Source organism: Parus major, chromosome 6, assembly GCF_001522545.3.
Source record: "Parus major isolate Abel chromosome 6, Parus_major1.1, whole genome shotgun sequence".
In the NCBI taxonomy this organism is placed as follows: Eukaryota; Metazoa; Chordata; class Aves; order Passeriformes; family Paridae; genus Parus; species Parus major.
This window is the reverse complement of record NC_031775.1, coordinates 12110200-12132054: the sequence shown is the minus strand read 5'-3', so window position 1 is coordinate 12132054 and position 21855 is coordinate 12110200. Positions and strand designations below refer to the sequence as shown.

At 42.5% G+C, this 21855-nt stretch overlaps 1 protein-coding gene across 4 annotated transcripts in view; it reads left to right on the top strand.

The window, feature by feature from the left end:
* Positions 1-2: 2 nt before the first annotated feature.
* PIK3AP1 (phosphoinositide-3-kinase adaptor protein 1) overlaps positions 3-21855 on the top strand; it is a 42460-nt gene continuing 20607 nt past the window's right edge. The window contains exons 1-3 of one of the 4 annotated variants that reach the window (XM_015633563.3): positions 3-143; positions 9927-10343; positions 21498-21646. In XM_015633563.3, the coding sequence (XP_015489049.1) occupies positions 21572-21646 (75 nt within the window). In that variant the 5' untranslated portion in view covers positions 3-143; positions 9927-10343; positions 21498-21571. Of the gene's footprint in view, positions 144-225; positions 243-4181; positions 4336-9926; positions 10344-18194; positions 18319-21497; positions 21647-21855 lie in introns of those variants that run through there. The other 3 variants (XM_015633564.3, XM_015633561.2, XM_015633562.3) reach the window with 3 other exon arrangements.

Below are 21855 nucleotides of genomic sequence, written 5' to 3'. Positions count from 1 at the left end.
CGCGCCGCCACGGGGCTCGGTGGTGGCGCGGACGGAGCGCGGACGGGGACACTTGTGTCGTGAGGGCACGGGGAAATGCCCCTCAGCGTTGGTGCCTGCGTCAAGGCAACGCGCAGTGCCGAACGGATGCCTGTGGTGCAAAGGCAGGAGAGGGGTTGGGAACTCGGCAGTGCCCACTCGATTCTGGAAGCGGGAAGACTTAGAATTAAGTCCGCTTAAGCCTCGCCAGTTTACTCCTACTTGTAATCCGTTTTAAATCACTGAAAGGACAGCGCTGGGGAGCGGGAGTGAGGAGGCGGGGGAATGCCGGAGAGCAGGAGTTGGGTTGCTGTGGGGGGAGCAGCTGAGAGCTGCGGGCAGAGTCCTCAGCAGCGCGGCACAGCCCCGCACGGCTGGAGCGCGGCCCGCGGAGAGCTGGGCGCTGCTCGCAGGGTTCACCGATAGGCTCAGGAAACAGGAGATGTGAAGCATCGGAACCCCTACAGGAACACGCTGTATACTCCTACTAAATTCATACAGGAACAAAGGGAGTTGGTAAAAATAGCACCATGATCCTAACGTGGCAGCCTATAAGGGAGAGACAGAAAAGGAATTCGGGACAAGGCTATCTACAATATAGGCTTGAAGGGCTTCAAGGTTGGAGGTAGGATATGAAACAGGTATAGCTCAAGTAAATGCTGAAGACTTGGACTTAAAAAAGCTTAAATGGAGCTTTTGTACCTACGCAGAAGGGTGGATGTGGAACCCCCAGACGAGGCTGAGCAGGACAAGCTTAGCATGTTAGTGTACTCAGAACCCTGATGAGGATGACATTTCATTCACCTGTTGTATACTGCTGCGGATTTAGTTACTTTTCCAGGGAAGTTTGTTTCCTGTAAAACTGGAGATTTGCTCTTTTGGATGTAGCTCTCTATTTCTGCCTTTGTGATGGATGGCACTCTTCTTCAACAGTGTGTGCTATAAAGCTTGCTGATGGCCGAGGAAGAAGAGTCCTGTGCTTAGAGTCTAGATTTAGGGCTGCCAGGGTAAAAAAAAAAAACAGTGGTAGGTAGGCAGTGTTTTGCTTTTTACTTTTCCCCTACCTAGCCCTCTTCACTTAACCCTTTCTAAATATTGCTCTTCTGTGTTGTCTGGATGTTCTCTGCCTTTGTGCCTAATGAACATACACAATTGGGTGGGCTCTGTTCTCAGCAAAGCATGCCTGTTGCTGGTGTTTCTGGAAGGCTCCATGTTTGCACTCATGGGGAAAAAGAAGTCAGCTCTTGTGGTATTTTGTACTGTAAGATTCTGTCATTTTGTACAGGTGCTGTTGCCTATGTAGCAGAAAAGGAGTGTACAGCTGAGGTTTGGTTAGATATGTTTACTTGGTTTTGGGATGCCCTGCCCTTTTATGTATGGAATATGGGGCTGTGTTCCAGAAAGGAAACTGTTTCCAGGAACTAGTATTTCTTAGTTTTTGTAGTTTCCCTCTACAGTAACCTACAGCTGAAACCTTCATCTGCAAAGCTCAGTTAACTTTTGTACTTTTGCCTGCATTGGAAAGGAAAAGATGCAGCTTTTGCTGATAAACTATGGTTACTTTAAGCCCTGCTCTGTGAAATAACTTCTGTGACGAACCAGGGAAATTTCTCACTGTGTTTGCTTCACTGGCTCACTTTGCTTCTCCTCTGGTTAATAAGTATCTCCCTCTCCTGCCTGGCCTTTTCAGTTTGGTCTGTTCCCTGTGCTGTGTGGCAGCTTCTCTTCAAAGGTGTGCGTCTCTCTAGGTGTGTTCCCCTTGTGCCTGCACCTGTCCAGATGAACTGGCAGGGAAAGCTGTTTTGTCCATGTATTCCTCAAGAGTAGTGGGAGATCCTGAGATCTAAAAAGCAAGCAAATTCAACTCATTTGTGTTACTGCTTGTGAATTCCTTTGTTCCTCTCACCTACTCCTCATAACTCTTTTCAGTCCTCCCCTTGGCTGCCGTATCTCTGTTGTTAAGGCTGCAAGGAGAGCTGTGCATGGGATCTTTTTAATATTACAGTGACTAAACTGTCCCCAGCACACAAGGTCAGGCAGCTCCAGTGCAGAGCAGAGCAGGACAATCCCGTCCCTTGCCCAGCTGCCGATGCTGTCCCTGATGCCCCCCAGGACACGGCTGCCCCTCCTGGCTGCCAGGGCACTGCTGACTCCTGTTCAGCTTGCCATCGACCAGGACCCCTAGGTCCGTTTCTGCAGCACTGCTTTCCAGCCTCTCTCATTTCCCAGCTTGTCTCAAAAGAGAACATTTCCATGAGAAGTTTCTGGCCTTTCCACTCTTTTCATGAGCGAGAAAAAGTGAAGAGAGCGTGAATATTCAAACACTCAATCCTTTCCTTGTTAATGCCTGTAACTACCAAGCAAGAAAAGCATTGGCTCCAGAAAGAGCAATCTAGTCGTTTTCTTTGGACAGGGATAAGACACCCCCTTGAGAATAATCTGCAAATGCAGCTGTGCTTATGTGCTGCAGTGAACTGAAGTGAGGAAGAACTTTTAAAGTCAATTTTGGGCAAGGCAGAATAAAATGCTCCATTTTCTGTCTCTGTTTTGTTTTTTCTTTAGGAGGTTTGTGTTTGTTAAGCCTTCCTGTTCTAGGGAGCAAAGGGGCTTTTGCCTCAATTTGTCATCTGAATTTTTAGCTGGAGGTTGCTGAAACAACACCAGCAGTTATTTTATTTAAGCTCATTTGTGGAGGCACATTAATTTCACTTTAGAGACTTGGGAAGTTTAAATGCTAAAGAGGTTTCTTGTGGGCTTTGCATTGATTAAATAAAATGCAGAGTATCCTAAGTGACACTGACAGACATGGAGAAGCCCTGTGGGTTTTCCTGGAATCTGACTCGGCTAGCCCTTTCTGTGATACTGCAAGGCTTTAAAGAGAGAGAATTTAAAAACTCATTTCATAAGTGCATGTTGAAATTCTCATCTAACATCAGAGAGATGGTTGTTTTTAACTTTATACTGGAAGCTAGAAGATACACAGCTTTACAAGGGGAATAATGTGGAGCAGTCATAAAGTCATACATGTGGTTATTCATCTGTTTTAATAGTTCTTAATATATACTTGCTGTTCCATAATAGTAAAATAATTTGCTTAGAGGCTCTATTTTTCAACTAGTTAACTTTGGTCTTTCACATAAATCCCATGTTGGTTCTGTATTTGCACACTTCTCCAGTACCCATGTGTTCTTTATTCTAGTGTATATTTTTGGGATGATTCAGAGGGGAAAGTTACGGTTCTTCTTTGCATACCTGGAGTTACTCACAAGGCTCTATCATCAGGAAGTGCTTTTTGTCCTAGTACTTTCCTATTGAGAGAACAAACACCTTGGTTTTGGCAGACAGGCAGTGGCACACGGTTTGTAAGCTTGAAGTAGGTTTTGAGTAAAGATTTGAAGGTAACAAGAGAGTTTGACCAGCTTGTAGGAGTTGATGAATGAAAAATAGTTGCTTCCTTTCTGCTTGTAACCACTTCTGTTCTAGCATTACTGGTGACATTAAGCTGCATACAGAATGTGCACTGACTGCTTGGGAAGGACTGCCTTGACTGGGAAGCCAGATTGTAAGGGGTTTGCTTTTGCTGTGCTGAAATGCATCAGGGAAAGATCTCACCTGTACAAGTGGGGTTTTTTATGTTTGCAAAGGAATAGGCTGAATAATTTAGGCAGAATCTGTTACTTTGTCTTCAGTAACAAAAATTAATCAGTTGAGTCCTCTGTGAACAGTAAGTGTCCTTCTGCTGCTTATTGTCTCTGTAGTCAAACATGAGCATGGTCTTACAAAAACTGATAAATCTTTTTTGAAAGACAGCATCTTCTAGAGGAAAACACAGAACATCAAGCTACTTTATTTTGTAGGGAACAACATTGCTTCCCCTTAGGAGTTTTCCTTGCTCCCAGAAGATAAAACCTAAGTTAAAGATAAAGCAGGTATCGCTTGTTCTGTCCCATAACTATCGCGCCGGGTTTGTCGAGACCGTTGAATCACTAACACAACTTTTCCTCGTTGTAGCGCTGTTTCCTCGGCCACCTAAGGAAAGCGTAGCTGGAAAAGGCCGTTTCTCTCCTTGGGAAAGAGTCCCGCCGAGTACCGGGAAGGCGACGCAGAGCCGGGCAGGAGCAGCCCCGTGCCCGGTTCTGCAGGGGGCGCCGCGGGCGGGAGGCGGGGCCGGGAGGAGCGCGGTGCCGTGTCCTGTGCCGTGTCCTGTGCCGGGGGCGAGGGACCGGTCGCGGGGGGATGCACCGCCTTGCCGCGCCGCCGATGTGAGGGAAGGGGAGCGGCCCCTTCCCCGCCAGCCCCGGACCATGGCGCCCCCCGGTAGGTACCGCGGCTGTCGTCCCGGGAACTGAGGGGAAGCGGCGGGGCTTCTCCGCCCGGCCGTGCTGCGCGGGGCCCCGCTGTGCTCCGGCGGGCCGGGGCTCTCGGCGGCTGCCCCGCACCAAGGTGCCGGCAAGCGGAGCGGGGCCCGGGGCGCTCCCCCGGCGGGGCTCTGCGCGCCCCTGGCGCCCCGCTGCTGGCGAACGGGGGTCCGCTCTCCGCGTTCAGGGAACCCTGGCGCCCTTCAGAGCAGCGGCGGCTCCTTCACTCGTAGCCGGGCTGCAGCGCTGTTGCTTCACTTGTCTGGAGTTCAGGGCGCCTGCTGGCAGACTTTCTCTGCGGCTTAAGTGCATTTCGGCTTGGCCGATCAGCGAGCTCTGAGGGAGAGTGTTCTGTAGTGTCATTTGCCCCTGTCCGCCTTTACCACTTGCATGTTCTTCTGTGATATTTTATAGAGAAGTCAGTTTTTTCTAAATACGTCTTTATCCTTCAGCACCATTTCCTTTTGGATTTATGACTTGGTGGCCCTTGCCACAGTGGCGCAGGATCACAAGCTGAGCTAGTTTGCCATAGTTTAAAATGTTTTAGCTATCATATGTGCAGGTAAAAGTACCTAAAATAGAGTTGCAAACTCAAGGGGAGAGGGGTTTAGCCTGTATTGTGTAAGTCTTGTTAATGCCCGATTTGCAAGTTCCTCTCCTTGCAGGGAAGCGTATGGGTTTCATCTAAAAAAGGAAAAAACGTGCCATTCTCAGGGTGTGAAGCAACATTTGAGTTTCATTGACGCATATCTCCTTGTGAGGTAAAAATAAGCTAAACGTCGGCCTCAGGAGACTTGTGGGCAAAACTACTTTTCTCCTTATAAACAAGGTGATTTCACAGAGACCCTTAAAAAGAGAACAACTTTAGATTAATGTATCATAATGCAAATCCCTTGTTCCTCTCTGTGAAGTTTGGTTTGCAGAAATTTTATCTGCTTTGATTCTGCCATTTCCTCTCGCTTGTCCACAGTATTTTATTTAAAGTGAAGATTTTCTATTCCAGTCGAAATAAGAAGTCTTACTTGGATGTTAATAATTATTGCATGTGATCACTATTACTGTGCATTCCATGTATGCAGAGGGTGTATTTATTTCATCATACATCACTTAAATACACACACTTCACATACTGAAATGTGGAAGGTGCCGAGGACTTCTCTTAAATGTCTAATAGCAGTTTCTATCACCTCCTGGAAGTGCTCTCTCTTTTAAGAATATGATTATTAAGACACTTTGAGTTGTGTTTCCTTTATACCATAGACAATTGTCTTTCATGAAGAGTGAATTCCTATCTATCAAGGACTATTATTTTGGACAGCAATATTTCTGTATCCTACATACATATAATGAATTGCAAAACACACTGGGATAGGTTACATAATGCCTTTCTTATGCAGTCAGAATTGGAGATGGATTTTTTTCTAGCAGATGAAAATATGCCACCGCATATGATCCCTCTGAGTTGGAGTGAAGGATTTAGTCTCAGTTTTTTTACCTGGTCTGTGAACAATGAGAAGTCATGATCTACTTATAGGGATATGTGAAAGATGACACAGAAAAGATGTGTATTACTACAAGCCCTGAATATGCTTCATGGGGCCCACAAGTACAATAGCAAACTTCATTATATATAAATTGAAAAAGGGTCAAACCTTTTGGCTTATGGAATGAAATAATGTAGTAACAGTTGATAATGTAAGATGCAGTCTTACCCAGAGCTGATATTCCAGCTTCCCACAGTACTGTTTAGCTATTTCAGTGGTAATCAGAACCTTATGATATGGCCATAAACCACTATTACATGTTTGGGCTGAACTTGAAGATCATCACCTTACTACCTGCAGACATAATTTGAAGATGAGCCTGATTTATTTGCTTCCCAGAGAGGGGCTGTGAAGATGTGACATGGTCATGCATACTTCTATTCTCTTGCCATGAGCATATGTGATTTTTACTGAATTGTTTCATCCTCTTCCATTCTGTGCAGTTTGTAAGCTAGGGAAACCTTTGTATCATGTTGTTTGTGCTCTTCAATTTGGGGGGCTTACACTTCAGTTATAGGTTTTAGGCATTTCTATGGTACTGGTTTGTAATGTCAGTCTGTTATCATTGCTGTATAGTGAAGTGTGCAGCTAAACCTTAATGAAGCAGTTACAGCTGGAAAGCAGTTCAAAGGTTATGGTTTATCATTGCAAACTGCAACAGAACTGCATCTTCATGATCTTCTGTGAAATAAATGAACATGCCCTGCAGTATTGTTAGTAGTGCCAACATTTTGTAAACAGAGGTAAGAGTATTTTTAATACTTTAAACTTAGGACTTCAGTAACAAGGTATTGTTAAAATTTAAACTAGATCACACTTGAGAGTGTGAAAGATATGCTTGTGCCAGCCAACCATTTTTCTTCATCTTGTATGTAGTGTTCATATATTTCTTCCTTAAATTGAGGACTTTTCCAAAACCAGCTTGTCAAACCATCCATCTAAGAGCAAGGTTTAAGGAAATAAAATGTTAGGTATTCATCAAAGGATTCCCCTTATATTATATGTGTACAATAGGCAGAGTATATATTATGTTTTGAACTGTGCTCTGTGAGTTTTTGTGATGTTTGAAGAATTGTGAAAAACCTCCCTGTAGTGTTCTGTACTCTTTTTACACTGTTCCCTGAGCACTGGACAGTAGTTAATGCTGGAAAGGCAGCTATTTGGTTAGACAAATAATAGCATGATCCAGGAAGGAGAGTCCTGTGTCATTCTTCTTTTAAAGGAGAATGTTGCAATTGAAATTATTTCTAGATTTTTGGTTTGTTTTTTTTTAAACACTCCCAATGCTGACTTAAGCTCTGCAAGACCCACTTCCAGTATTTTTGCTTATGAACATGGGATGTTACTTTGTCTCCACAAGTGGAGTCAGTAATTTTATTTCTCACTTCTTGTTTTAGGAGCATTGCTCCTCAGTTTATTGTGTATGTGTAAAAGGCTGTAGAAGCTGAGGTAAGAAGGCCTGAGGAGAGCTGGTACAGCTCTGTTCAGGGGAATGGTGCTCTCATAGAGCAGTGCTAGCTAGGAAATCAATACCTTTCCTAAACACCAGAGAAAGTTCCTTCCTGCTGGATGCAAAGGTTGCACTGCTCTGGCAGGGAATTTGCAGTGAGTCTGTCAAGTTTGCATCCTTTATCTATATAGTGGTGAATGGAGGGGTTCTTTGATACTTTGTACCCCTGCAGTGCAAGGCACGTTTAAATTCAATGGCTCTTCCACCCTTTCTCTGTGCACAGCTGCTTACTTACATTGAAAGCCTGGAGAAGGACCTGTTGGCCCACAAGTATAGTTGTGGAAGCTGTGTGCTTCCTAAAAGTGAATGACAGGATTAGTTGTTCCATTTTACAGAATGTTAAAGTGTGCAGGAGGCCATTACTGGTTTTTCCAGAGACTGGAAGTGGGGCTGATGCCAGAGGACACCAGGGTAGGACTTTAAGAGCTTTGGGCACACCTCAGGGAATCATTGTGTGCTCTCCCCATCTGTTGAGGTCGGGCTCAGCTGGCCATGGTGCAGTGTGTGGGCTCCATTCTCAGCAGACAGTTGTGCTGTCCTTTCCCACTGTACTGCATGTAAATCAGCCCAGGGCAGTGGAAACAGAAGTCTGTGGTACATCTCCCTTTCTAGACTAAAACTTGAATTCTGCTTGGTTTTCATGTTTTTGCTCATGTAATTCTGTTGTCTTTGCCAGGTGGTGTTCAGCCACCATTGGTGATATTTTGGCAGTGGTGGTGTGCTCACTGGTGTGAAAGCCATCTTTTTTCACAGCAGTTCTGCACTCTTAGCTTAAAGGTCCCAAGGTCTTGAGTCCCGAGGACTCTGCTTTATGAGTTTTGCTGGATCCTCTCCTTTGGGAGTGCTGTCTCCTACAAGCCCCCATCTGTGCTTCAGGAGCTGTACTCACACACAAACATGCAGCTGTCCTGGTGAATGTCAGCAGTGCACTGTCCATGTTCTCCATAGCTAGGATATCATCCTTTCACTGCTAGAGACTTCCTTATTTATGCAGGTAGCCATAACACTATTAGTCGAGCACCGAGCACATCTCCATTCAATCATATCACTGCTGCTGAACTACAGTTTAAAGCTGCTAATTTTATAGTTTAGGGCTGGGATCCCTCAACCTAGACATCGTTTCAGTCTTAATGACGTTTCTGGGGAAGGTGATAGAATAAAGTCTTTGGAGACTGTGCAATTTTGGTTGAATTTTTCTAAGATGACTGCAAAACTGTCATCTTCAGTTCTCTCATCCTCTTTTTGGATGCCAAATTTTAGGCATTGCTCTCTGCTTTAATTGGAAAAAATTGCCTTTGCTTGCTTCATGATGGAGATGAGTTGGAAATGTTGACATTTCTGAAGAGTCAAACTGGAATTAGAAGACAATTTGTTAACAAGATTTTAAATGCTCAGCTCTGGAATTTACCATGGGCCTCTGCTGTAAACCTCAATTTTGGGTAAACTTCTTCACAGGTAAATGGAAAAATTAAATTTAGACGTGAAAGTTTCCTTGAGATTGGTGGAAGAGCACTGCATCGTGTCACACTGGTTCAATTTGCATCTAGTCTTAAAAAGCTGTTAACATTTTTAAGTGCTTTTGTGCCAGTGCACAGAAATGCATGAGTGTGTAGGTACAAGCTGTCTCTAGAGAATTATGGGAGAAGTCAACTTTGGTGAGCATATTTTGGACTGTCTTATGACTAACACTATTGTATTAGCTCTTTCCCTCTGAAGAGAGTGTTTGTCATTCCAAAAATTGTTGGGAAAACTTTCTGTGACAGTTTAGAGAAAGAACCCTAACATGGCTTTGTGAAATGTCTGAAGCCTGAAGGACAGAGTGGCTGTGGTGTGGGCACTGGGGCTGATGTTCCCTTAGTTGCATGCATGTTTTGCAGGCAGTTTGCTTTCTGCTGCAATGAGAGCAAATATCTAACACCACGGGGGCCATAGTGACTTCCTGTAAGCATTGTGTGACCTCATTTAAATAAAGGATTTTGTTATTTTAGGTGTGCTGTTTTTGGTGTCTGCTCCACTTGGGCATGTAATGATCTGCAGTTGTGTTGCAGAGACCCTATAATTGCCTAAAATTATTTTAACTTTTAGTGTGAGAGTGAACTCCTCTTTTCAAGCTAGTTTGTTTTGAAGGTCTGGTTTTTGTGGTTTTTTTTTCCTATAAGAACACTTTAAATCTATAAATCCCTATGTGTAGTTTATTTCACTTGAAACTACATAGGAAATGCTCTTATTTATAGGAAGAGCATTTTAATTTTTTTCATTTTTAAGAATGAAAAAACTACTTAAATTTAATGGAGTAGATGCAAGTTCATTCACCCTAAGAATTGCTTTGTGGCTGTGAACACCTCACTTTGGATAGATCTACTGTTCTTTTGAAATGCTTTGTAGTTTCTGACAGGAATTAGAGACAGTGCTGTGGGTTTTTTGGTTGCAAAGCTGTGGGTCAGTTCATGGTTTGAATTTAATCCTTTTTCCTGTGGTCATCTTGCACCTGTTCAGGAGCCCCTGGAGAATATGACGTGCTGATTGTGTATGCGAGTGATGCCACTGAATGGTGTCAGTACCTCCAGAACCTCTTCCTCTTTACTTGGCATGTTCGACAGCATCGCATTCTGAGCTACCAGCTGGAAGACGACTCTGCCATCTCCCACCAGGAGCTGGCCCTGTTCAGCAGAAGTCGGAGTATCATCCTTTTGCTTTCTGCTGAGCTGGTGCAGAGCTTTTATGTTCCTCACATCCTGCAGAGCCTTCAGGAAGCTTTATGGCCTCCGTACAAAGTAGTCAAGCTGTTCTGTGGTGTTACGGACTGTGACGACTATTCGACCTTTTTCAAGGACTGGTCTCAGTGGCAAGAACTCACAAATGATGATGAGCCTGATGCTTACCTTGCAGCTGTCAAGAAGGCTATTTCAGAAGGTAAGACTATAGCTAGGAGCTGTGCTTTCTGGTTGGAGGAGGGAGATACATGGTACTGTTTATTCTTATTTTAACACTGGTAATGTGCTTTACTTAAACTAAAGCAAGTTGTCCAACCCTTGTAAACTAGAAAGTTATGCAAACATGTTTTTTCTATGCCTGGTCAGTTGGTCCCTAATTCAGGAGAAATTACCAGCAACTCACAGAGAACTTCTGAATTTGAGGTTTTCTTGGGTGCCTGCTTTTGAAGCAAATTGCAAATGAAAACTTTCTATGTTTAAATTTCTGCCTGTAAATATTGTATTCTGCAGTTTATTGAGACAAATTAATGGAAAATTGTCTTTAATTTATATAAAATATAAATTTATTTATATTTATATAGTTTAAGGAAAATAATTCTCTTTTTCTTCTGACTTGTTTTTGTCATATCAGAACCAAAATAAAGTCTAATAAATATTCTCTAGCACTGGGAAAGAGAATGTAGATTGTAGAAGATGTAACCATACTGGCAACAGATCACTTTGTTACTTACAATGAGAAGCAGAGATTGATTAAAGAATTGCACTGATGGCAGCTCTGGGCAGTCATGCTGCTCTGTGTATTTTTATGACATTACCATAGGTACAGTTATAGTATTCTTTGTCAGCCTCAGGAAGACTGGAATCCTGCAGTTGCATCTTGGTTTATCTCTATATCATGGCATAAATGAGGCAGTGTGTCTAGTGTTGTGTGCATAAAGATGCCTTATGACAGGATACAACAACTGCAATAATCATGATGACAAATTTATCACAATAAAAATAAATTTTGAATGTATGATCTTGGCCAAAACAGTTTCCCTGAAAAAAGATTATTTAGGAATTATGCTGAAGATGTCACTCAGGTAACCAGGTCGCAACAGATAATTCTTAGTATGTTTTAAAAATCATAAAGTGAAATTTGCATCTCCCTTTCACACACTTCTAAAACATCTTGTTTTCCCAATGCTAGAGCTAAACCCAACCTAGAGCTTAAGTAGTTTGGCTCCTTTCCTTTCAGTCTGAAAGAAGACAGAAAACAGTGGCTGAACTTTTATACTCTGCAAAATAAAACCAAATGGAGATTAAATTAGCCTTTCTGACAGTTTCTGTCAAAAGCAAAATTTAGGTACTGTTTTCTTCCAAACTTAGGTCTAGAACACAGAACCAATATTTTGTTGATTTAAAATATTCTGTTCAAAACTGGGGAGATTTATTAGTGTTAATAGTGTTACTAAACATACCCACGGACTGTCAAAGTTATTTTAGGCCAGACTAGGAGTGAATTCTAGTATAGTTGAAGAGTGTGTGAGAATACAAAGGTATGTTGATTCTGAAGTCTTTCTCCAGAGGCAGTTCTTGCCAGCCTTGCTGCCAAGCTTGCTGCATTCTGAGCAGCAATTTAGTGGGCTTCCTGATTCTTTAGTTGGCTGGCTGCCAGACATCTATTGCAAAACTTAGGGTAAGGCTCTAGAGTCTGACTTCTCACAGTTGGATCTTCTCCATCTGTGCTGCAAATTAGCACGTGCTGAAACAAACTGTGCTTTGGCTTTATGTAGGTGGTGTTTTGAAAGGGAGTTTGTTGCTGTTTCTACATAACAAAAAATAAGCTTGTTTTCTGTTTTCTCGCTTTAATAAGAATACACTGATCTCAAGCTGACTCCAGCGTGTCTGGAAATTACTTGACTGAGAGAAAAAATGGGATAAAAGTAAACTCACTTGCTGTGGAGTCTGCTGTAACATGTTGTGGATAATTTGGCACACAAAGGTTCAGAATTTCTGGACTTCTGTTACTGTTATGGCAGTCACAGCTGATGTGGTTGTCACCTGCATGCCATATCAGGTGTTTGGTTTGTGCACATCAGAGCAGCTGCAAAGGTGAGCCCTCTGCTGTCACTCTGATTCTTGTGAAGGAAGAAACTATTTAAGATGGGCTACCTTCATGGCCAAAGTATTTGGATGAACATATCAAATACTACTTCTGTGTGGGGAAAAAATTACTCTGTGACCTCCTCTATGTTGTGATTCTACACAAGTTTTGTGAATGGCCTCAAATGCAAATGTTCTGATGTTTTCCCTGAAGACAGCCCCAGGTGTAGATAGTTCCTTTTTTTTGGGTGAAACTGTGAAAACTTTCTTCTTGATTGGTAAAAAAAAATATTCTGTATGGTTTGGTTGCAGCATGAGTAACTTAAAATGTTTGTGACAGCAGACCTCTCCCACAAAGAAACACAGCCTCTGCTCTGGTCATAGTTAAATCTGAATTTTTCCTGATTAAGGCAGTCCTTAATTCTTACAGCACTTAGCAGAAAAAGTTCATGACCATATTTGAAATGATTTGGGCCTGGATGTCTTCCTCTGGGAAATACTTCTCTTCACATGCACTTGTCTGTACTTCTAACAGCAGTGTCAAAACTGGGCCTGATGCTGAAATGACTCAGCTTTAGCTTCCTAATTGCCGAATCCTGAGCTAGTGAGGCGTGGTACAGGACGTGGTTAGGGCAAATTCTTCTCCAGAGGCTTCACACTGGTCCTGTGCAGGCTGTGATGTTGCCTCTAGCACAGCTCTTAGCTGTGGTTTGTTTAGGGCATCATGGGAACATGACACCCTCCAGACATCACATGCTGCAACCTATTTTAATTTTTATTAGTTTACTATGAATTCAGAAATGAGGAACCATTAATCTAGTCTTTTTGACAATTGTGTCCTGCTCTTGCTCTCTTGTAGATGTGGTATTTTTACTTCTCAAGTTTCTCAATTCTGGAAATCTACAGAGCACATGATAGTTTGCATTTACAGGTACTCCTGTTATCTGTGGGGACTTTTTCAGATTATGCAATAACTGTGGTAAGGGGAGGTTGAAATCAAAGAATTATTATGGCTGGAAAAGATCTTCAAGATGGAGTCCAACTACTGACCTAACACTGCTAAGTCTGTCACTAAACCATGTCCCTCCATACCACATCTACATTATTTTTTTGAACAGTTCCAGGGATGGTGATTCCTCCACTTGCTTGGGCAGCCTGTTTTGATGCTTGACCACCCTTTCAGTGAAGAAATTTTTCATAGTATCCAATCTAAGCCTCCCCTGAAGCAACTTGAAGCTCTTTCATCTTGTCCTATTGCATGTTGCCTGGGAGAAGAGAGTCTACAGCCTCCTCTCTGGTAGCTGTAGAAAGCAGTAAGTTCCCCCCCAAATCTTCTTTTCTCTAGATTAAACAGTCTTGCTCAGGATGTCTCTGTACACACCAGCTCAGGCCCAGCAGGGTATCGTCACTCGCCAGGGCGCGGTGACCAGCCTGCTGCTTAACCCCTCTTGCCTGGCTTGTGATAGATCTGCTGTGTGCATTGAGCAGCTGGGAGTCAGAGGTGCACAGTAGGAGTCAGTGATCTTTCTCTTCCTCATGTGTTCTCAAGCTCACTTGACATTTCAATTGCTCCAGTTTATTTCTCCCTACTTATGTTGCTTTGAAACATTTCAAATTTCCCACTTTAAAAGCTGATGTTTCCAAAGCATTTTCTAATTAATCAGTGGATTTGAGATTTCTGTATTCAAGCCATCTCTTGTGGGTAAAAGCACAGGGAAGTCCATATCTGCCTGAGATTGCTGAGTTCAGCAGCTGTGAACTGTGCTGCCGAAGGGCAAGTGCTGCCTTGGCTGAGCAGAGCTCTTCAGCACTGGGACAAGAATGAAAGGGGAGTACCAATAAACTCTTTGTGAAATAAGAGGGTCAGAAGTCAGTGTAAGGAATCATACAGTGAAGATGGAGGGCCTTGGACAGTAAGAAGGAAGATGAGAACTGAGCTTTGTAGATCAGAAGAGCTGAAATGTTACTCCATTTTCTGAGGGCTTCATTGAGAGATGCTGGAGACCAGGGCAGTAAGCTTTTTTTGAGAGGGAAATGGCATAAAAAAACTACATAAGCTGTATAACTCTTCCTCCTGTTCATGTCAAGAAATTAAATTAAATTCCTGGTTTTCTTCCGTTGCGCTGATGAAACCACAGATGAAACTTGAGAGCATATCTTCCAGGTTGGAAGGGACCTCTTGAGATGATCTAAACTTTCTGCTCAAGCAGTTAGATAAAGCAGGTTGCCCAAGACAATTTTCAGTTGGGTTTTGACTGTCTCTGCAGGTGGAGACTCTGCAGGACTTCACAGCCTCTCTGAGCAACCTGTTCCAGTGTTTGACCAGCCTCAAGAGTAACAAAACGTTTTTTTTGTGTTCAGATGGAACTTCATGCATTTTGGTTTGTGTGCATTGCCTCTTTTCCTGTCAGTGGGCACTGTGGAAAAGAGTATGGCTCCCTCTTTCTCGTTTTCTCCTATCTTGTCAATATAAGATTCCCCTGAGTCTCCTTTTCTCCAGGCTGAAGAGTTCCAGCTCTTGTAGCCTCTCTTCTTCTGAAAGATGCCGTGGTTCCTTAATCAACTTTATGGTCCTGTGCTGGACTCAAGCTGTAAAGATAAAGCAACCTTGCAATAAGCTACTCAGAATTTAAGATCATGTTGGACAGATGTTCTCAACTGTTTCTCAGCTCAGGTGAAGTTGTAGTACATGTGAGATTTCCTTCAGCTTTATTCTTCTGTAATTATTTGATTGCTTGCTTTTGCTAATACTTGCCACTTTGGGCTAGAGACCTAAATTCACAATGTATTTTTAAGTTTGGCAAGAACTGCCACGTGGTGTTTACTTCTGGGTCTCAGTGCTCCGTGGAGGAATATTTGCTGAGTAGTTCTCAGAAATTATTAGTATCTCAGCAAATTACATCCAGTATTAACTTCTTCCAGCTTATTGAAGTGGCCTCGAAGACATGAGGTGGTAGCATGCAGTTCTCTCTCCCTCCTCTTAATTTTACCTAAGGGGTAAAATTAAGTGAATTCTTAAAACTGCCTATTGTGTTTAAACATAAGATGAGGTTCTTTTACCCTGCTCATTTTAGAGGAGCAGGTGAGCTATTAGTCAGCCCTCTGGGTGCAAATGAGAGCCCACTTTGTTATATGGGAGCTCAGCAGCCTGGCTGCTTCTCACTGCCTATCAAGGAGAGGAAATTGTGATGCTCTTGCACAGGAGTTCAGGTTGAGAGAACATGCTGGTAGCATGCCTCTCCATGCATGAGTATACATGGCTGATGCTGGAAAGTTAGAGACTTTATAGGGCTGGTTAAAGCAATTGGAGAAACCTTAACTAAGCCCCCAAGTGATAGTGAGAGTTCTCAGAGAGAAATGCATGGATGTTCTTAGCCATCTATAGCATATGGAATCAAGTAGTTAAAATAATCTTCCCAGCTGTAGGATTGATTAATTCCTTGTCATCAAGGTGTTTCATAAAGTCCCAATTTATTTACATAAAAAGCAGTACTTCATGGGTTTTCTTTCATGGCAGTATAAAATTCAAGCAGTGCTAGCACAGGTGCATAACTTTCTAAACAGAGACAATGAAATGATAGCCCAGAAATAGTGAAGGACATAAACAGTTGTGGTTAAGAAGCTTCAGACTATAATAGTCTTTATACACCTTGTAAATACTAATAGTATTTCTCTGTGGCTTGTGGTTCTGACAATCTCCTCACAGGCTGCTTTATGGTGATGTCTAAGACTAATTCTAGGTATCTGCTAATGATGCAAGGCTTTAAGACACTTGCTTAAAGTAAGAGACCAGTGGCCATCACTGATCACATTCAAGTCTGGAGCAGCTGAAGTAATTTCTGAAAAATCTTGGCAGAAGTATGTGGTCAAGACAAAGATGTCTTACAGAGTGGGTCTGAAGTGATGTATGGAATAGAATTCAGGTTATTTCACAGACCCTGCATGTGTACTTGGACAGTTGTTTTGCTTCCAGGGTTGAATTTTGTAAGATTTTCATGGCTGTTTGTTATTACTTCAGAAAACTTTTGACTTGACTCAAGTGACTTGAGATTAACAGTGTATCTTGAGTTTTCCAGGAGGAAGTTTGACTAGTGTCATAGGCTGACCTCAGCATGGAATACTGCAAAAGAGTGTCTGCCTTATTCTCCACCTTTCATCTGTCTGGATGATTGGGTGTGGCGCTGGACTGCAAGGGTGGTATTCTAAGAGAAATTATTTGAAGGAGAGGGCAGGCATGACTGCCCTTGCAGTAGTTATGTGGTCTAAGATCTACTGAAATCAATTATAGAACCGCACATTCAGTCAAACAGTGACTGGTGGGATATTTCCAAACAGCTGCCCAACTCTCTGAGGTGGAGTTCCATGTTTGTAGGTTTTGATGGGGTCTGTCTTTTCTGTCATGCAAGCGTTATGCATTGTGCTTAAATTGAAGGTACTGCAAGAGGAGATAATGAATTAGCAGTTTGGATGTTCATGTTTCTTACCTGCGGCTTCTCAGCAAGACTTGAATCAGTAATGAATATAATGTGATTCTTGGCACCCTTGAAAGTCGTAAGAGGCATGCATATGCCTTGTCAGTATGTGTTGTCTCTTTCTGCCAAAAGTCGTGGAAGTGAACTATTCCAGTCTCTCTTGCTTGAGATTTTGGTCGTGTCAATATCTGCTGTCTGCATGGCCAGAACCCTGCTTCTTCCTCAATGTCTTCCCTATCTGTGTCCTGTTCCTGTGCACCCCAGCTAGCTCTTTAGGTTTATACACTTGATCCAGTCACAAATTGACACTAGACCTGCAAAAAGCTTAGCAAAACTTGACATTGTAAAATACACCTTGTTTCCTTGATGAAGGATGAGAAATAGTTTATTGTTGTTTCAAGCTTTGGACAACATATGAAACATGACTATGCTCTTTGTAGAATTGAAAATCTGTTTGTAGGTGCTGTGCTTCTAGATGAGCTATTGGGGTGAGGGGTTTGGAGAGAAGGGGGAGATGTCCCATACTTTTTTTGTTCTGTATGGACCACTTTACAAAGTCTTAAATTTTCCCGTGTTTTGTTCTTCTCACTTGCTGTTTTTCTGCATGCTTCTCTCCACTCAGTTGAAACGGGAAGTGTTGCTACAGTATCACCCAGTTCTGAGGGTTTATCACAAGGTGTTTCTCTGATGTGCATTTATCCCGTTGGTAAAGGAGGGGCTCTGATGTTAGTGTGATGAAAGATAACTTTCCCTGCTTTCCCCTGACTACTTGTCAGTACCTTGTCTGATTCTTGCAAAGGCAGCTGGAGTTGCTTTGGGGGACTTAATGTCCTTGTTAGTACTTGAGAAAGGATACTGGCCAGTTGCTAGCTTCAGGTAAAAGCAGGAGCTCTCTTTAAGGGTCTTCCCTCTTGCTCTAAGCATAGTGAAGTGAAAGTCTGAGGCCTTGTGAGAGCTAATTGTCTCAACTGATTGATGGACAGAATGGGAGGTGTTTACAAATGTCAGAGAGGGGCTGGTCTCCACACACAGAACTTGCCCACTTGTGCCATTAGCATTAATATCTGGGTGACAGAGTGCTCTGGACTGACTGCTGAGCTCTTCCATGCACTCACATGTCCTGTGGTGTAAGGGCTGACTTGTGAGAAACCACAGCTGTCGGCTCCATGCCGATAGCCCTCCAGCTTTGCCAGGAGGAAATGGATGATAGGGCAAGCTGTGTGTGCACCACAGCAGCAGGTCAAAATAACTGGCTGCTTCATATGAGTTTCTGAAGCTGCTAAATGGCTCTTGAAGTACACATCCCTGGGCTTTTCCCTGGGGTGAGTGTCTGCAGGACAGCTGTGCAGGGAACCCAGCAGGGCAGGCAAGAAGGGCATGAGGCTGCTGTCAGCAGCTCAGCTGCTGGTGCGTCCTGGAGGGGGGCATGTTCTTCAAGGGGAAATGTGGTTGGGTTTCTTGGACCGCATCTCCTCCCCTTGCTGCTGTTTTCACAAGTATTTCACAGACTGTCAAGTGAGGCCTGAGGTAGCCTCTGTTTAAAAGGGAACAGAAAAGAGCCTCTTACAACCACGAGTGTTGACCTACAGCACATAATCATGGAGAAGCTTAATTCAGGTATTCACTTAACTTTAATCAGTGTTAATCTCCTCAGTGATGGCCTCTCTAGGCTGGCTATTATTGCAATGTTATAACTGCTGAATCTGTATATGCAAATAGGTTGTCATTACTCAAGAATCTTAGTGCATGGGAAACCTGCTCTAACAATGCTTTAGAGCATGGATATTATCACATGTAATGGGATGATTTCCTTTTCCAGTGCTTGCATGTTCATGAGTCAGTCACTAGCACATGACTGGAACTTGCAAGATGAATCATAGGATAACCTCACTGCTTATGTGGGAATTTGATACTTTGCAATTTCAGTATTTTCTGAATGAAAAAATAAATGAATAATTCATACCTGAAACTCTGCGTGCCAGTTCCTTCAGTTATTAATCCAATTACTGATTAACATTGCGTGCTTCTTCCTGTATTACCTAACAGCTCTTTGTTCACATGACCTCCAGGCAGTCAATTCTGTTACAAGAATGCAGAAGTGCAATACCAGAACTTCTTAAAAGCTCTCATTATTCTTTATTCTGTAAGTTGTTTCTAGTATCATACAACACTGTTAAAACAGAAAGACCAGGGGGCTTGTTCTCTCTTGCCCTGCCATTTATCCTTGCTTGCTGTGTATGTTGTAACTATGATCCACAGCTTTGGTTTGATTTTTCTCCAGGAACTACATGTTCTCAAGGACTGCATGTTGGCCAAGTGAGGTAAAAATTACCACAGTAGTGATTCTGTATTGGGTTGGGGATGGAGCCCTGAGGATCAGGATGCTGGCAAGTGTCCATTTGTGTGTACGTTGCAGGAGCATCAATGTGTTGCTGTGTTTTGGTCATCATTATCTCTCTCATCTGCTGTGAGCTTAGACTTTCTGATTTACTCATATTGGAAATAACCAACAGAGATTACAGAGACCCTATTCTAGTAACAGTTACCTCTTCTCCCCCAAAAGATATGGCATCTAGCTCTGCATAAACTGAACACCTGAATTGATAGCTGACATATAAGGGAGGGATGTGGGACCAGTGCTTTTTCTCCTGTATACAGAAGGACTGCCTGGCACTCCCAGGTGAAAGTAAGTCTATTTTTCTCTAAGAGAAAGGTTCCCAAAATGGTTCTTGCAGTTGATGACTTTGAACAGTATTGATTGAAATATTGAGTTAAGGAATATAATGCCTCTGCAATGTTTCTCTAATACTTGGTACCAGTCTGAAAATCCCAAAGACCTCCAGTACAGCCTTCAGCCTTGCGTCAAAGCAGTTGCTTAGTAAAATCTTCAGATTTGGTCCAGTATGAAAATCCGTTTGCTAAATTACATGTACTGTTCTAGGTTTGTTTAAGAAACATTGATATCAGTGGTCATGCCTTACTTGAACCTCTGAGTTGCAAGTTTTTGGCTCTATTCTTTCTACAGCAAACATTAAAGCAGCAATCTACTTGTACTCAAGTGAGTAGGCTTATTTGCCATGTGGGGAGATTCACATACTTGGTAAAGTGTGTGTGCACCACAGTTTGTGAAAAACATTTTAGCTGAATGATTTGCTAAAGTTTCATGGCTTAAAACTTGTCTCCTGGGAGCAAAGTTCATTTAATATAATTCCTAAAATCCCATTTAAATGTACTGAAAATACCTTTTAAAGAATTGTGTGACAAAGCACTTCAAGTATCCCAAGTTCAAGTCTTTGGTGGTAATAATAATAATAACAATAATAATGAAATCTACATTAAAATTCCTGACTGACTTCTAGCTTCAGTTTGAAACTAGGAAGACATGAACTCCTAATGATGCCCCACTTATAATTATTTTGGCTCTCTTGATTTGTGGAAAATTGATGTACTTTGAGATTGGGGCATTCTGAATGAAATCTGAATTCTTGGCAGCTTCTCCCTATGGATGCCACAGGTTTGGCAGCACAGTACATCACTTAGGTCTTTCTCATCAGGACTGAGCATTTTAAACTGAATATTTCTTATTAATATAAGAGCAATGACAGTCCAAGTCTGAGACTTTATCTGGTAAGTAATTTGTACTACTCCTTACAGATGTGTTTTATAGTAAGTAGTAAAAAACACGTAAGTTCCAAAATGTTGTCTTAAATCCTTGACTGCTTCACGGGCTTACACAGTTTGGGAAATTCAGACTACAGGAGATTGTTTTAAGAAGTCATGGTAGTCTTCTGACAAAACTGAGTTAGTGAGTTTCACCTTGTGTTCTGGGAGATGGGGAGGCGGGAATGGTGTGAACCATGTGAATCAAGAAGTAGAAACTAGCTAAAAAAGTGTTCTGTACAAAGTAGCTACGTACTTGTCTTTTGTTTCCTTTCTCTAGCTGAGAAATGTATTTCCTGGCAGGGATAGATAATCTGTTTTCATTCTGGCTAGGTTTTTTTCAGCCAGTGGTATCAGTTTTTGTTTATTTGTTTGCACTTCTGTCAATATCCATGATGGTTTTTGGAAATGAGAGTGAGAGCATGGTTTTGTCTACACATGCATTGTAGGCTTACATGTGCTTATTCTGCTCTTGATTCTGTTTACGTAAGATGCTGTTACTTTTCAATGCAAAGGTTCTGGTACTTTTCAATTTCACTCTTGTATAGATACTGGAATTTATGGTTCTTGCTCAACGAACAGAACCTCTTTAAACTACTATTACGTTGGGGTTTTTTTGATGCAATACTGAGCTTGGGAGTTGGGGTAAGCAGCATTGAGAAAACTAACGATGCTACTGAAATGACAGAAACATTGGTTTTCACGTTTTACTTTAGGAATGTAATACTAAAGGCTGCTGCCTATCCTACAGTGTATTTAGAGTGCTGCTTGAGTCAGATGAGTTCAGATACTGGTCATTCTTTTATTAGACATTCACATGCTAATTTTCCTGTCTAACATGAGGGGAATATCCAGCTCAGCAAAGAGTGCTACTGTTGTTCTGTAAGCATATTCAGTGCTACTCTACTGCTTTTATGTCTTTGTGAGTTTCCCCCTTGAATCCGCTTAAGGGAGAAAAGGAGGAAACTCTGTAGTTTCCCTTTCTTCAACTAGATCCCCTTTTCTGAGCATTACTTTGAGCGGAATTGCAAGTTCCACCCCACCACTTTCATGGCTGTTTTTCAGGATGGATGTGTGTGATAAGCATTTTCAGCTAAGGGGAGTGATGCAACAGAACTCTGTATACTTTATTTTAGACTCAGGCTGTGACTCTGTGACTGATACAGAAACAGAAGACGAGAAGAATCCAGCTGACTCCCACAGACTTGCCATGAGTGAAGAACATGAATCATCCAAGAGCACTGGGGACCGTCCACTGGTGCAGCCCAACCGCATACAATGTGGGGTACTGTATGTCCACTCCTTGGGCTATGTTCTTACTGTGAGCTGGTGCAACTCATTATGCTGCTTTGTAATGGTCAGCTTTACAGGCCTGGAAATTAGTCCTGAATTATTCTTCTGTCACCTTCCTGCTCAGCCGCCTGTCCTCCATGTCTCATCTTTCATGGACTTGGCTCTCCTGGCCCAGGAGTAGCTTGGTAATGTGCAGTGCTT